Source organism: Lucilia cuprina, chromosome 4, assembly GCF_022045245.1.
Source record: "Lucilia cuprina isolate Lc7/37 chromosome 4, ASM2204524v1, whole genome shotgun sequence".
NCBI lineage: Eukaryota > Metazoa > Arthropoda > Insecta > Diptera > Calliphoridae > Lucilia > Lucilia cuprina.
This window is the reverse complement of record NC_060952.1, coordinates 45,622,991-45,639,709: the sequence shown is the minus strand read 5'-3', so window position 1 is coordinate 45,639,709 and position 16,719 is coordinate 45,622,991. Positions and strand designations below refer to the sequence as shown.

Here is a 16,719-nt window from a genome sequence, read left to right as displayed (position 1 = left end):
TTAAGTGTTTGTGCTGTGAGCATAATCACAATTTCCTTTTAATATGGCATTATAAACAGCTCTTTAAACGAGTTTAGGAACGTAGTTTTTGTACTCCAGAGCATCGTTTATTTTCTTTCCTTGGGAGGAGAAAACACTGTAGAAATCCTATATAAAGCGGTATATTGTGTATACTCTTCAGTGTGCAAAAAATGTGATCGTGTATATTATCATAAAACGATGATCATAAATTCTTCAGCCCGTTTATGTGTTTGTAAACCTGGTCTGGACTGCCCGGACTGGGTAGGTTTCCTTAAGTCTAGAGACATGTCTGGCAACAGCGAAAAAAGTCAACAGAATAATTCATTATAGTATGATAAAGGTAGGAAGGCAGAGAGAAAGAGAGAGCAATGGTGCATAAAATGATATTGATGAACAAACATACAAACGCATTTTGCAGCAGGTAACAGGTAGGTTGCCTTTGCTAAAAATGTACACAGTACGTATTTTTTAATCTATTCTGTTCAGTTTTTATTTTATTCCACTGTCACGCTTAAAAAAAGAAGCCTAAAAGGCCTGATAGTATTACAACAGTTTGCATGAGGAGCACACAGTGTTAGAAGGTTGATGTTATTGTTTTCATTGAGTCTGTTGCTGCTGTTGCATAAAAGTAGGCAGATAAACTGGTTGCTGTTGTTGATGCTACAGCTAACAATATGGCTGCTTGCTGAGATACCAAAAAAATAAAGAAAAATTTTAACAATCACATGATAATTTTTGCAATTTATAAATAAATTACAAAAAATTAAAATTCTGAATTCAAGTTTTAGTATTTTATTTTATATTATGAACACAAATGAAAAATCTTGTTTTTGGTGCTTTACAGGCCAGTACAAGCGTCTGGTATTAAATTCTCATACATAAAATATCTTCATGTAGAAAAGAATCCAGGCAAGGAACGGTAGCATAATGACTCTCTACAATGGTCCATAAGTTAAAATAATGATTTTGTTTATTAAGCGTTGACTTTAAAAGCGTATAAAATATACATGAAATGGTAAAATTTTTTGCTGTACACAGTTCAGTTTAAATATTTCATACAAAATATAATTTATTAGAAAAATATATAAATTTACTAGAGAGAATTGAAATTTAATGACATCATCTCCTTTATCTTCATCAACATCATCATTATCAAATACAACATCATTATCATTTTTATGTTTGTATAATTAGCCTAGAAAATATAAATCTTTGACCTTCTAAACTTTGAAAACATTTTCATATCGTCATGTCTTAATTTATAAATAAATTTTAGAGGAGTTCTACAAAAATAACATCATAATCACCAACAGTAAATAAATATGTATTATCAAAAAATTGCCACCATTTAGAATGGTTTCATTTATTTTATACAAATTTTGTTCGTTCGCAGTTTCTTTCATAATAAATTTTATTTATTTCTGTTAATTTTTTCTCAGCACGCGATCTTGTAGAATGAACGTATGAATTTATTTATTTTCCTATACCTTATAAATGGAGAAATAGAAACGCCTCTGCATCGTCATCATTATAATTATCGTCGTCATCATCTTACGATTCATCGTTTTTAACTTTATGATAATCAATGTCTTTTATACATATTTCTGTATATATTTTTTCTAAATATATTTTTACATATTGTTTGAATTTCAAATTTCAACAAATAAAGTTTTATTTATCGTTTTCGTTTTCCGTTTTTCTATTACTATGATGGCGTCTACTAGCATGGTCTTCTAAGTGTATTAAAGTTGTATTAATAAGAGACAAACATTATCGATTGTAGTATGTTTGACCATTTTATATATATAATATATATATATATATATATATATAATATAATATATATATATATATATATATATATATATATATATATATATATATAATATATATATATATATATATATATATATATAATATATATATATATATATATATATATATAATATATATATCTATATAAAAACAATTCTTATCATACGTTTTTCATATTTTGTTATGTCTTTTGTATATTTATGCAATAATTTTTCAATTTCAAACATCATTTAATCGAGATTGTATTAAAAAAAACAAACAAAATAGAAAACATTTGTTAACATTATTGGAGTTTTGTTTTGGCGTCAGCAATTGAACAGTGATTTCTTATTACTTTGATATCTTAAAAGTTTCCTATCGACATCTGAAGTTGCAATATAAGTAGAAAAATCTCAATACCATTTGCTATTTTATATGTAGTTTGTATCTGGCTCAATGTATCTAACTACAAGACAATATTCAGTGCACCGTTTTATATTTCTTTCTATAAACCCTAAACATTTATAATATTGACCAAAATGTCAAGTTTTATTTGTATAAAGCATGCATTTAGGGTTGCATAAAATATTTTTAGTTTCCTTTATATGAACTGATAAACTAGAAAGGAAGTCATTTAGAAAATCAAGATACATTTTAGTTAATAAAAAATAAAAAGATGAAATCGTAAAACAAATAAAGTTGCTATAAACTTTCCATCACTTACATACATACATACATACATACATACATACATACATACATACATACATACATACATACATACATACAAGTATGTATTCAGTATAACATTCCTCCTAAAAAGCTACATAATACAATACAAATTAAGTAATAAATGGATTTTCTTTAACTATAATATTATAGTTTATTATTATTCTAAAGCCCCTTTTAAAAAATTATTCTTCTACTTATGCTTTATTAAAGTATTTTCCAAAGCCTCCTTTAAATATGCTTTTAAAAATATTAACGTGGCTACATAATTAGACATTTCTAGTTAAACGTTAAATTGTAAAATTCAATAATTAACTTTCTTAAATCCTTTTAACTATTCATTTCCATTAAAAATTTACCTCACTACCACATGTTGTTTTATTCTTAAGTATTATATTTAAAAAAAAGAATAGATATAAAATCAAATTAAATTACAATTGTATCACATAGTTTATGGGGTGGATAAAAAGGCGTAACATTACTTTGTATTGTTAATATTGTTGTTGTATTCGAAGGCAATCAAAAGGCTCTCCTTTCATGCCACAATAAAGGTATTAACGAAAAGCTAAGGAAAAACACTTGAAAGTTTTTTATTCTAAAACCTACAATCAACTGAAAACTGGTAGTTGCAAATTGTAACAAACTCGCTGTAGTCTATAATGATGATGCTGGCATAGAAATGGTTGAATTGTTTTGCTTGATTGCTAAATATTGGTTTGGGGGTAAGATGAAATGTATTTTTTTCTGCTATACACACAGACAATCGAAAACCACTAAATCTGTCAATTAAATTGCCGGCAGGGTGTGCGTTCAAATACTATATTCCACTTTTACCACGCAATTGTTGCAAGAACAAAATGAAAGAAAAAACAATTCATAGGTAATAAACTCGTGCTGCAAAGTATTGGCTGGGAGGTGAAATAACTTCGAACAAGTAGTTTATAATTATTATTGAAACCCAGATGAATTGAGGCTACAGTAAAGCTAACAATTCTAAAAAAACATTTGCAGGAAAATAAAATTAAAATTGAGTAATTTCCACATATTTATGTATGTCTGCCGAAACCAAATAAAGAGTAAGCCCTAAAAAATTATAATTTTATTAAAAAATAGGGTTTGAAAATTAATATAATATTAATTTAATATGATATTTAAATTAATTAATTTTTTTGTTAAATTGAATTAAATAATTTTAAAGGGACACCCTTTATTGCATAGTTCTTGAATAATATACCTTAACGATTGATTTTTGTAGCAAGAAGAAGTTACCACCTCTTCTTAGTAAAAGTATGATTGGTTTGAATTCCTAGATTTTTCGAATTACAGTAAAATACTTTGCACAACTGTAGTGCGGTGATGCGTTTCCAAATAGAATTTCTATTTTTTGGTATCGATGTTACAATAATTTTGTTCCTTTTACATTTCAGATTGTACCTAAAAGCAATCACATTTTAATTACTTTTATGTGGTTGTGTGTCTGATTTCGATTTTTTGTTCTTTTGCCGAAAAATCGGTAAAATCTAAAGGCGTATAGAATCTTTAAATTGCAATCAAAAACAACAAAATTGCATTAAACCAAATAAAAAGGAAACAGTATAGTAGTGAACTGAATTGAACAGAAGCTGTAGTCTCAGAAATCATTTGACTGCAGTTCATAAAAAAATGACTAAAAATCCAGCCAACAGAGCAAATGAACAAAAACTAAGATGACAACAGAAGCACCTTCGTAGTCATACATACTACATTTAGTCAGACAATCATTTTGTTAAAGGTAAAATTTTGCGAGGCCACAAAGTGGTGTTGGCTGTTATTTTGGCTTTGTATTGCAGTGTTAGTTGTTGTTAATTATTTTACACATACTATTTGTAGTATATGCAGTAGAAACTACTTTTCACATCAAAACTATTAAATGCGTTTTTACATTTGAGTAATATTTAATGTTTTTTTTAATCAAGAAACTTTCCAGACCCCTAGAAATATACAACACGCTTTTTAATTTAAGATGTACCCAAAAAGCATACTACATGCGTTATTATAGTTTTTTTAATCTTCTAAATTTTTAACTTTAAAAAAATCTTATTTTAGAAATGTCCATAAATATAATATAAAATATCATTTAAAGTATAAATCTAAAAAAAAATAAAATAAAAATACTCTAATGAAAAGGTCATATTTTGTTAAGCTTCGTTAAAACAATATTGGATTATGGGCATGACAATTTTTATTGTGTAGAATCTAATAAATTACTCAATATATAAAAGAATTGTACAAAAATCAAACAGACACACAGGCAAAATTTAACTGATGGACATATGACTGCAGATGAAACAGATTTAAAAACGGGCGGGGGTATAAGTGCTAAATATAGTAAAACGTTTAGTGATGTGTTATTTAGTAGAAATTAAATATAAATATATTAGGAAAATATTGGAATATAAAAAGAGGAAACATTGTAAATATTATACAAATGGTGCATAGCAAAAAATAATACAAAAAAATATCTCTATTTAAATAAATATATAAAGATAAATAAATACGTGTATATATTTGTACACATATAAAATCTTTTAAATGTATATAAATATGTATATATAAATTCTATATGTATATAGAATACTTTTGTACTTAGATAAAATGTGTGTGTGTGTTGTAGACGTAGTACCCTGCAATGCAATTTAGTGAATTTACCTATGCACACTTTTGCATATAAATGATTTTGGATTATATTATTATTATTTTTTTGTAAATAACTACTTTGCACTTCTTCTAGATTACTTAGAGACACTAAAGAGACAATTAACTTTATGCCAGAATTAAAAGGTATTTACAAATATCAAATGATAAAATCACACAAAAATTCAAATATTTTAGTGAGATATTTGGGAAAATTTAAATGTATAAAATTGATACACTGACTCCCGCAAGACTGCTGGAAAATAGCATTTATGTATATACTTTTACACATGCATTTATCAGCAATGCGACATGAGGAATAACAGCAGCAACTAAAACAATAACAACAACATGAATATAGTGTAAACCTCGTGATTTATTAGCCATGTCGCATACGGCACCAGTAGCAAAGCAGTACATTTATACTTGCTACAATACAAAAAACATACAACAACAAGACAAATGTTACAATGAAAATTGTATCAATTTATATGAAACAAAAACACACGCTCTTAATATTTTTTGTTTCCTATAGATTTTGTATTTATATTGCACTAATAAAGTAGGGTGTGATATGTAGTGTGTATGTGGCAAGTATATTAGAGAGTGTGTAATATGGTGGCATATTTACAGCATAAACAATCAATGATAGACTTTTCTTTCATATATACTTTCTATCATCAAAGCTAAGGCAAATGTACGTATAAAACGAAATATTTTCAAAACTGCCAGTGTTTAAAAAAGAAGAAAGCAAAAGGCAAAAAAAAAACTATTTGACGCTTTGAAAACTTTTCAAATCCCTTAAGTATCAAAAAAGTCACAGCTGTGTTAATAAACTATACTACTACTATTGCAGTTACTTTATCTTACACTTATATACTCTTGAATACAAAACAAAGACAACAACAAAATTTTAAAACAAAAAAATTTAAAGTAAAAAAAACTAAAGTATAGCACACAATTTACATCAACTTTATAAATTTATTTTTATTTTATATATAATTTTTTTTTAAATCTAAACTTTTATTCAAAACGTGCTAAATGTAAATTTTCTTTCTCTGCTCTACCAGCTTTTGTTATATTACTTTACTATACATATTTTAAACTTTGTTGGATGTGCAGAAAGACGTACTCATACACAAAAAGTAACAGAGATCCTATTTTAATGTTGTCTACCCATTATTGCCTTAAATTGTCAAAAAAAAGAAGACAGCAAGAAATTGTTAGTAAGGATTTTTAGGTTTATGGCCTGTTCTAGCAATTTAAATTATATACTTTTTCTTCGACAGCAGTACAGTAGTGTCATCCTTAGCAGCTGAAAAGGATGAAATGAAAACAAAAAACTTTAACATTTCTTTTTCAGCTTTAAGGCACGCAGCCGAAACAGCCTTTACAGCAACACAACATGTTTCAACAAAGAACGGAGAAAAAACTGGCTTAAGCGCCAAAATGAATTTCGCACTTTTTCGCCTAATAAATTTCAAGTTTTGCTAAGTAAAATAAAAAAGCTAAACTTTAAAAAAATAAATGTAAGTTTATTTTTGCATAAAAAAACCTATAAAAATATAGTAAGTAGGAAAAAAGTTGGCGTTTTTTTCTAACAGGCGTGACAAATGCCATTTTTAAAATAACTACATATTTACTTTCTATTTAATAATCGCCATGTATAAATGAGATATTAGAAAACTTCAAGGAATACTTTTACATAAATATTTATCTTTTCTATAAGGTTAAAAAGTAAAGAACATTTTAAGTAAATGTACGGTATTTTAATAGTTGAAAGCTTATAATAAAACATACATTTTTAATACATAAATCAGACCTATTTTAAATAAAAATGAACATTAAACCATGAATTCTTAAAATATTATTTTCAGAAATTATTTAATTTAAAACTTATATTTTAGTTGACCTTCTTGTTTAGAACTTTAATATAACCATGGAGAAAACTTTGTATTTTATGTTAAAATAATTGAATATTTTACAAATGTATTCATAATTAGAATAAAAATTCAAAACATTCCCCTTTTATTTTCCAACAAAAACACAAAAAAATCCTTTTTGTTTTTTTTCGTATTTTATTTTCAGACTGTATAAATAATAAGGCTGAATTGGTAAAACATATTTCAGTTGTTTCGCTAAACAAACTAAAAAAAATTGTTTGCATTAATTTACATTTTTTACATTTCAATTCGCATAAAATTTTCCAAAGACGAAGAAGTAAAGACTTCACTCAACTCACAGCAATGAAAGATCTGCCATGCCAGGAAAAAGTTAAAATGATGTATTTAATAAAAAAGGCTGCAAAACAAACAACATGAAATGAACAACCAAGTTAAAAAGTCTTAAGATTGTTAACATTGTATGACTATTTGTTGCTGTTGTTGGTGTTTTTGAGTTTTTATTGCGTAAATATTTAAACGTTTTTACAGCTGCATTCATGCAACATGCTTCTTAAATAAGTAAATGTTGGCATGTTTTGTTTGAATGGTCTTGGTCGTACTATTTACCTCCAAGATGGGGTTAGTTTTTATTTGAGTGTACTTGTCGCTGAAGACAACAATCTTAAGCAAGTCCAGAAAAAAATAAAATACAAATAAATAAAATGGAAAAGGTATTTTTGCCATAACTAAATGTTTAATAAAGACTTTTTGTTGGTGTTACAGTGCATATTGGCGGTTTTATATCACCAGTTTAGTTCAGTTTGTTTTATTTGAAATGAAAACGTAGCAAAAAAAATAATAATGAAGAAAAAAAATGTTGAACAAAAATGGCGTTTTTTGCCAATTAACTTGAAGAATGTCTTGTTGCATAAATTTAGCTTAATTGGGTGCCACTTGTTTCACAAAGATATAAAATGTTTGCTGTTGTTGCTGCCTGTTTGGCTCAAAATTTATTATTTAATGCATTTAAACAACAAGTTTTTCCTTTTTCATTCTTTTAAGTACGTTTCTTTTTGTTAGTAAAGCCAAATACAAATACAAAAACAAAACCTAAATTGAATTGGTATCCTTTTTTACTCAAACTCATTTTGGCCATTTCGTAATGTAACAACAACAAACAAACTTAACCAAAAAATACAACATTATCTTTTAAAATCTAATTTTTGAAATAAAAGTCACGTTCTACTCATTCACCATAAATGGTTAAAAAACAACAACACCATCGTATCAAATTTTATCACAAGGGAGCTGTCAGTGGCTGTTGATGGTGCCGTTGCAACTTAAGGTTTTAGTTGCAATGGCGGCGACAATCACTTTTCAGTTCAGTTAAGATCATTCATTTTATTTGTTGATTTTTTTGATTAAAAATCTTCTTTTTCTGTTTTCATTTTATACTCATTTATTAAGAATTTCTTGAGCCTATAAATTATAAAAAATTATTTCGAATTGTAGTTTTTTTTCTTATTTTTTTTAGAAAAACGTATTTCTCACAAAATTAAATTGAAAATAATTCTTTTTAATAATAAGAGCTATGTATATAGTAAGTATGTATTGATTGTGTATTTTATTTAAAAAGCCTACACGTGCATGTGTTGTTATTGCGGTCCATGTTTTTGTTTATTCTGGAAACCGCCATATAACAACCATGATGAGATCTTAGCTGTTGTTGTTATATATGTTGTTGTAAATTTAAGCAATGTCATAAATAAGCATTTTTCTTGAAATGATCATCAGTTTTTTAACAGTGCAACATGAACCAGCACATCAACAGTACAACTACAACAACTATAAAACAAAAAGTTTGAGATTTTTCTTGTTATATGTAGGTTGTTTCTCTTAACCCATTAACAGCTGGATGTTAACAATTTAAATTTGACACAAAGCACATATCTTAAATATACATATATATATATTTTTCTTTTTGAAAGTAACTTATTATTAGCATATAAAGCTAAGATGGATCGGATCATACTTGATTTTAGAAAATCTGAAATAAGTTTTAATTGTAATTTTAGTATTTTTAAATTTTCTCCCGCCCTTAATGGTTTAAAAAGCCTCTAAAATCATGTTCATGTTAAAGATCGAAAAGCTGTTGATACTCGTATTTGGCGAATAAAACCATAAAAGACAAACTCAATGATGCTGTTGTAGTTTTTCTGTTGCTCGCTGATGTTGTTCCTGTAACTGTTGCAATTGAACATGGTTACAGGTAAATAAAAAATCGCTGCAATTTTAAAGTAAAAAGAAAAAAACATTTCATTTTTATGGTCTTTCAGTTAAAGCTTTTGATGCAACTCCACAACTTACTACCGCCATAGAAGTGCAGTTCAATATATATGTTTAATACATAGTATAAAATGGCAGAGAAAGAGCGAAAAAATCAAGTAAAATACTATTATTTTAAATTGATCGTAGAAAATAAAATCGAAAAATGTTTGTTTTTAACACTAACTAAAATTAATAGCCATTGAAAATAGAAATGGGAAACAAACACTCATACACACAATTTAATTCAAGTATTTGTTATAAAAAATTTGGCCATTTACTACATTTATAGAAATGTACATAATACATACGTTGTTTTTTAATATGAAATTGTCTTAAGGACATTTATGGTCATTATTTAACATTTATTTTCATTATTTTATAATTTATATGGCATCTCACACTTTAATGGCTCATAAAATCTTTTGTGAATACTTTGGCAGTTAATCTCTGATTTAACATATTTATGAAGTTTAATTTGCCTCAAGAGCAATAACTCAATTTCATAATGTAGACAGACAGACATACAATGCAAATGGAAACAAACTTTTATACCCAGCAGTTTTATACGTAGTCGGTGTTAATATACATTTTGATCAAATGTCTAACTACTGACTTCATGGGCTCGAATTCATGTAGATACATACGTATTTTTCTTATATATTATTTGTAAAAAAACAAGTAGTCAATTGTTTCCCAATTATACGCATATTTAATAATATATATCTGTAATATATTACAGATTCAATTGTTCATTTGTATTTAAAGTGAAGAGTGATTAAAATATCTGTAATGAAACTTTACATTGACCTCGAATACATATATCGACTGTTATTACAAATGATAGGGAATAACTTCGGGACAGACACTGGAAACTACAGGGTCCTTATGTATTCATAAAATGCATTTACAATCATCATTTACTCATACTTATGCAGAAAAACGTATGTTTTACATACAACAATTTTCATGCAAATGTATGTATGAGTGAATGATGTAAGAGTGTTTCGGAGTAAAGTGTGAAATTTTGTTGCATTACAGATGCAATTTCACAACTTACCTTGCTATATACATAAATATATATGTGGGAACGAAAGGACATTTTACTTCATGGGCACATTTACATCCAGTCTGTTGGCTGCCAACTACTGCCGACCAGACTTATCTTAATGTCAGTTTCCCCAATCCCCAAGCATACATATGTACATCAATACTTTTTAGATTACACAAATTTATTTCCCCCTGAAAAATATCGGTATTCTTAAATCTTCTTAGAGGTATGAAATCATATTTGCATAAATATTTAATTGTTTTCTTATGGCTAGTTTAACTTTTATTTTTTAAACATAAAAATGTCATAAAATTGAATGAATTCTTTTAAAATATTGTGCATGTGTTTATATATTTTACTATTATTTTATTTATACGAAGTTTTTCCATTCATTTGAAATTATTGTTGTTATTTAAATGTTTAAAAGTTTTAAATATTTATAGACATTTATTTGCTTTTAAAATGTGCTGCTGTTGGCCTAAAGGTATTTAAGCAAATAATTTATGTTGACATGCGTAAAGTTGAAAATGCATTTATTTACAAAATAATGTGTATTTATGTACAATTTTATTAATTTATTGTTTACTCTATAATATTTATCTAGGAATGTTGTGTGTACACATACATTCAGATAATAAATGTAAATTAACATATACTAAATTTAAAACATTTGACCCCTGGTTACACTCTAAACGTCAAGGTGATAAATAAACTCCATTATTCCACCAATTAATTTTTTTTTTTGCAAAATCCTAAAAGGTAGGCCTAAGTTTTTAAATTTAAGGAAATATGCAATACTTTTTATGTAATATTAATATATGTCTTTTCATAATTTGCCTTAAATACTACTTATTTACTTGATACCAATACGCGTACTGATTTATTATTTTACTTATTTGTTTCTTTTGTATTACAGGTACAAATGGTCTACGAAGACGTGGTCGTCAAACATACACCCGCTATCAAACACTTGAGCTAGAGAAAGAATTCCACACCAATCATTACTTAACCCGCCGACGAAGAATCGAAATGGCCCACGCATTATGTCTGACAGAGAGACAAATAAAAATCTGGTTCCAAAATCGACGAATGAAATTGAAAAAAGAAATCCAAGCCATCAAAGAATTAAACGAACAAGAGAAACAAGCCCAAGCACAAAAAGCGGCAGCAGCAGCGGCGGTGGCAGCGCAACATTTAGGAGAATAAAATTAGGAAAAATTTATAAATTATTATTATAATTATAGTAATAATAGAGAGGATAATAACAATACTACTATTAAACATTTAACAACAACAGCAGCAGCAACTGAAATAGAAACAACAACAGCAACTACAATTCATAATTCTGTAAATGCCACACCAGCAGCAACTCCTTCATCTTCATCATCTATACAAAATGTTGAAAGTCATAATGATTTTTCAACTGAAGCAGCAACTACGGCATCAGAAACTACAAAATTAAATTCTATAAATTATAATAATTTTTATCAGAATTATACTCAACACCATTATCAGCAACAACATCATCATGGTAATGATCATCAACATCATCATTATGACTGGAGGAGTGACAGTCATACACCACAGATTTCAATGGACAAAGGATACCACCACCATCATCATCGTCATCATCATGGCATTCCTACAACCATTAAAATCGAATGCCATCCAGGTGAAGATGATGAAGGTTTTAATGAGAAATCTCCATTTTGAAGAGCTAGTTGTTGTACCGTGCGATAGACGTCCTATTAAAATTCTCACAAAAATATCAAATCTTCCTGTTTCTTTTTTAATTTAATTATAAACTAAAGTAAAAATCTCATAAAAAATTTATAATTTTTATTTTTTAAATGATCTTTTAAAGAAATCTTCTCCTTTAGGTTAAAAGTTAAATTAAAAACAAAAAAAACTTAAAAACTATACTTAAAAAAAACAAAATAAAACAAATAAACGTTAATAGTATACAAAAAATATAAACCAACCAACCCATCTTCATTGCAATTTTTGTTTGCTTTAAATTAATTTATTATAATTTAAATAATTAAATAAACATAACAAAACGAAACTTAAAACAAAAACATACTTTTAAGTAACAAAACAAACCTGTGCAAATTACTTTAATTTTAGGTTTTTATTATTTTTTATTTTATTTTTTATATATAATTTTACAAATATAAAATGTTATAAATAATTATAAACAAATGTTTCAACATAGTCCATCCACATGTTTAAAACCAGCTACAAATACTGCTGGGTTGTGGCACAGTGGTGGAAAATGTTGATAACACATAAAATGATACTTTTCGTATACTGTTGATATTTAATTAATATTATTAAATAGAATTTAATTAAAAATGAGCCTTTTAGTTTGTTCGTCTTTAAGTTTGTACATTATTTTTCTTAACTCGCTTAATTAGTAGTTCTTCGTCTCACTTCTCTCCATTTATTTTTACTATTTCTTTTAAATTAAATTTTTACGAAGTTTTTGTTGTTTTTAAGTAATTGAAATTTTGTTTTATTTTAAACCCTTTTCTCTTTAGTGCATAAGCTTAAACTTAATTAATTGAACAATTTTAATATTAAAATAATTTTAGTATAAAATAAATTAAAACATACAAAAAAATGCTGAGATTACACAGAAATTCGTTTTAAATAAATTTAAAATTAAAAAAAATAAAAAAAAACATAAAAATATACACATTTTTTTGTAAAATTAAAAAAATTCTTTGAGTTTTTATTTGTTATTCATTTTTTAATTACGTGTTTGTATGATTTTAGAGAAATTAAAATGCTTATATTTTAATAATTATTTAAAGTAATTTTATATAATTTTATGCAAAATTTAATTTTTTATACGTCAAAATAAATGACTTTCGTAGGGGTTAAAGTTTAGTCTGGGATGTATTAGTCTGGATTTTAGTAAAAGTTTTTTTATTTGATTTCTTTATCTGAAATTTATTTATTAGATGATTTTATTAATTTCAATATATTTATATAAAAACATTTTATTAATTTTAAAACCATTATCACAGAGTTTTTCATTAGCAGAAGACTTAAACAATATCATACCTTTTGGCTGTTAGAAATGTTAAGATCATTTTATCTCTCTGTGATGAATTTAATAAAGAACCTGTTCGGAAATACATCTTACAAGACATCTGTTAACTTATTTGCGCTACTAATGCAAATAATTCGATGCATAAACATTTTTACTTTCGTTTACACATCAATAAATGAAATAAATTATAATCTCAATTTATCGCATAATATATAGTTGTGATTGCATTTTCCAAGGTGTGCACTGTAAGGCATTTCTGAACAAGTCCAAAACATTCAAAATTCGCAATGTACCCATATTCAGTTATTGTCAAATATTATTTCCAAAACAAATATTTTTTATAATTTAATTTGTTTTTAGCTTTTGCCATATTAATGTTTAATGTGTTTAATTTAAGGGTTTGTCCCTAAATAGTTTTTAATGCAGTTTCGAATTGGGGAATTATATACGTTTATGTTTTCATGGGCCTTAATGAAAATATCAATTATACAAATACTAAAATTTTGTAAAGATGTCGGCACTTCTCCGTTATTTTCATTTTTATTTTGTTGACTGACATTTGATTATGTAAGTTGATATGAGAATGTATTGCACATCAAATGCGAAGAAATACTCTTAGCCCACTATGTTCACTAAGTATATTATTTTTCAATGTTCAGAAACTCAGTTTCCTGAATTTCCAAATCAGTGTTAGTTTGGGATGTTATTTCCGGAATAATATTAATTCCAAGATACAGTTGATTAAATGTATAAAATAGTTTATAAAAACAAGTTCATTTCTAACATCAATGGATGAACATATTTTTATTTTATTTGTTAGATTAAAATTTTGATCTTACATCATTATTTATATTTACAGTACACTCCAAAGTACTTAAGATGGTGCCATTTTAATTCAAAACTTTAAGTGGAACCCACCAACACGAAATAAAAATGCTAATTATTATTTGGGTAGTCTATAAAGAACAAATGATATTAAAAATTCATTTGGCGTTTTATCAAGAGAAAAGTAATGTTTTAAGTTCCCATGCAGCTTTTATTATAAAAGGTAAAATTTATGTTGTTGCATTCCTCCGAGAGGAGACTAACGAGTTGTTTTCAGATAACATGCGAGTACTTTGAGTTATAATTGTACATGTATTTTAATTACATTAACAAAATACGAGTGAAAATACAAGCAATTGATCTGGAAATACTGCACTGCATTTTAAAGTCAATCTTATTTTGTCGGAATACTACCGCCTTCAAAGTTTTCACAAATAATTAATATGTATATTTTTATTTCATTATTTTATTTGGAATTTGGTTCTTAACTACTAAAAGTTATTACTGTTGCACAATTTGGGACAATAACTACAAATTTTTTTGTATCTTTTTAACATTATCAATACGTTAATCAACCAGAAATCCTCCTTCAAAAATTCCACTAAAACTCTGAATAACTTTTTATGTATGTAATAGATGTTGCGGTTAATTTTAATTTATTATCTCAATTGACATTTCTATCTTATCTATTTTTTAAAATCCTTAAAAGTTTACAAATAATAAAAAAATAAATTTACTACAAAATATAATAAAAAATAAAATCATACAACATAATGTATACGTAAATAGGGCTTAAGACAACAAAATACAATAAAATACAAATTTTATTAAATTCTAAAATTATAAAAACAAACTTAACTTTAAAAGTAAAAAAAAACAAAAAGTGTAATAAAAATAATAAATATATAAATATATAAAAAAGAGTTTTAATATAACAAATTATACAGACGTAAAATATTTACAAACTTTATAAGTTTAAGTATAAAATTTAATGGAAATAAAAAATAAAACAAAAGAAATTGAAAAATATTGTGAAAGGCAACAAATATACGTAAATAAAAAAACAAATTAAACATTTTTATTATTAATTATAATAAAAAGATAAATAAAAAAAACTAAAATTATTAAAAATAAATGCTATTTTTAGTGTAATTTATTGCAAATTATTACTTAAACCCCCAAAAAGAGAAAAACAACTGTAAATTATGGCTTTTTAATTAAAAAACTAATTATATTAAAAAAATAAAGAAAACCTTTTTAAACTTAAAAAAATAAAACTTCTTTTTACTATCACTCCTTTTAACATCAACAGATTCTAGGATAAGCCAAATTTTACAGCAACAGCTTTTCTGTAAATTTGACTCCTTAAACTATATTTTTATTTATCGACTCCTTTTCCACTAAATGTATGTAAACTTAATTGTAATCAAACGACATTGAATACAACAAATAAAATTGGATCAAACAATATATTTATTTTTAACTAACTATTCATAAATAAATAAAAATCTAACGAATCCTTTAAATTTAGGTTTGCAAATACAAAGAGAAAAAGATAAATAATTAAATATTTATAATATACAAAAGAAACTACACCTAACAATAAATAGTTTAATTTTTCATTAGTCTATAAGTTGTAAATTATACATATTATTAATTAATTAATATTAAATACGAATTATATAAATGGAATTTATTATTGAAATCTATTTGCGTTCGTAGACGTCAAACACATTTCAATAATGACAAAAAATTACCACACACACACACAAAGAAGAGATAAACTAAATGAATGGTAAATAAATGGAAAATTAAAAATATAATAAAAATGTTGAATTTAATAATTGAAAAATAAAGATGGTAAGAAAAAAACATCTACATAAATAAATTTTACTCCTTGAAAATTTTGAGTTATAAAAACATCGGCTTCAACAGTCATTAAGCCGCAATTATTTTAGTTCATACGCCGTCGCTAAGAAACTTGCAAAGACTCACATTTCAGTTCCTGAGCCCAACAGTTTTTGTATATTCCTTACAATTTGATTTCAATTGGAACCACAAACGCTGTCGACAATGAGTTTTCATACATTTCTATGTTCACATTATTTTGTTAAAAATCTAGCAAAAAAATATTTCATAAAAAAAATAATTTTAAACAAATCATAATTTTGCTTTAATTATACCCTACACCACTATAGTGGGGAGGGTATTATACGTTTGTGCTGATGTTTGTAACATACAAAAATATTGGACCAATACCCACCTTAAAGTATACCGATCGATTCAGAATCATTTTTTGAGTCGATTAAGACATGTCCGTCCGTCCGTCCGGCTGGCTGGCTGGCTGTCCATGTAAACCT

The 16,719-nt window shown here is 26.1% G+C and overlaps 1 protein-coding gene across 3 annotated transcripts in view; it reads left to right on the top strand.

The window, feature by feature from the left end:
* The window catches only part of LOC111674794 (homeotic protein ultrabithorax), a 101,647-nt gene extending 89,267 nt beyond the window's left edge, over positions 1-12,380 (top strand). For all 3 annotated transcript variants that reach the window (XM_046949228.1, XM_046949227.1, XM_023435449.2), the window contains one exon: positions 11,393-12,380. In XM_046949228.1, coding sequence (XP_046805184.1) covers positions 11,393-11,682 — 290 coding nt within the window. In that variant the 3' untranslated portion in view covers positions 11,683-12,380. The remainder of the gene's footprint in view (positions 1-11,392) is intronic.
* The last annotated feature ends 4,339 nt before the right edge of the window (positions 12,381-16,719 follow it).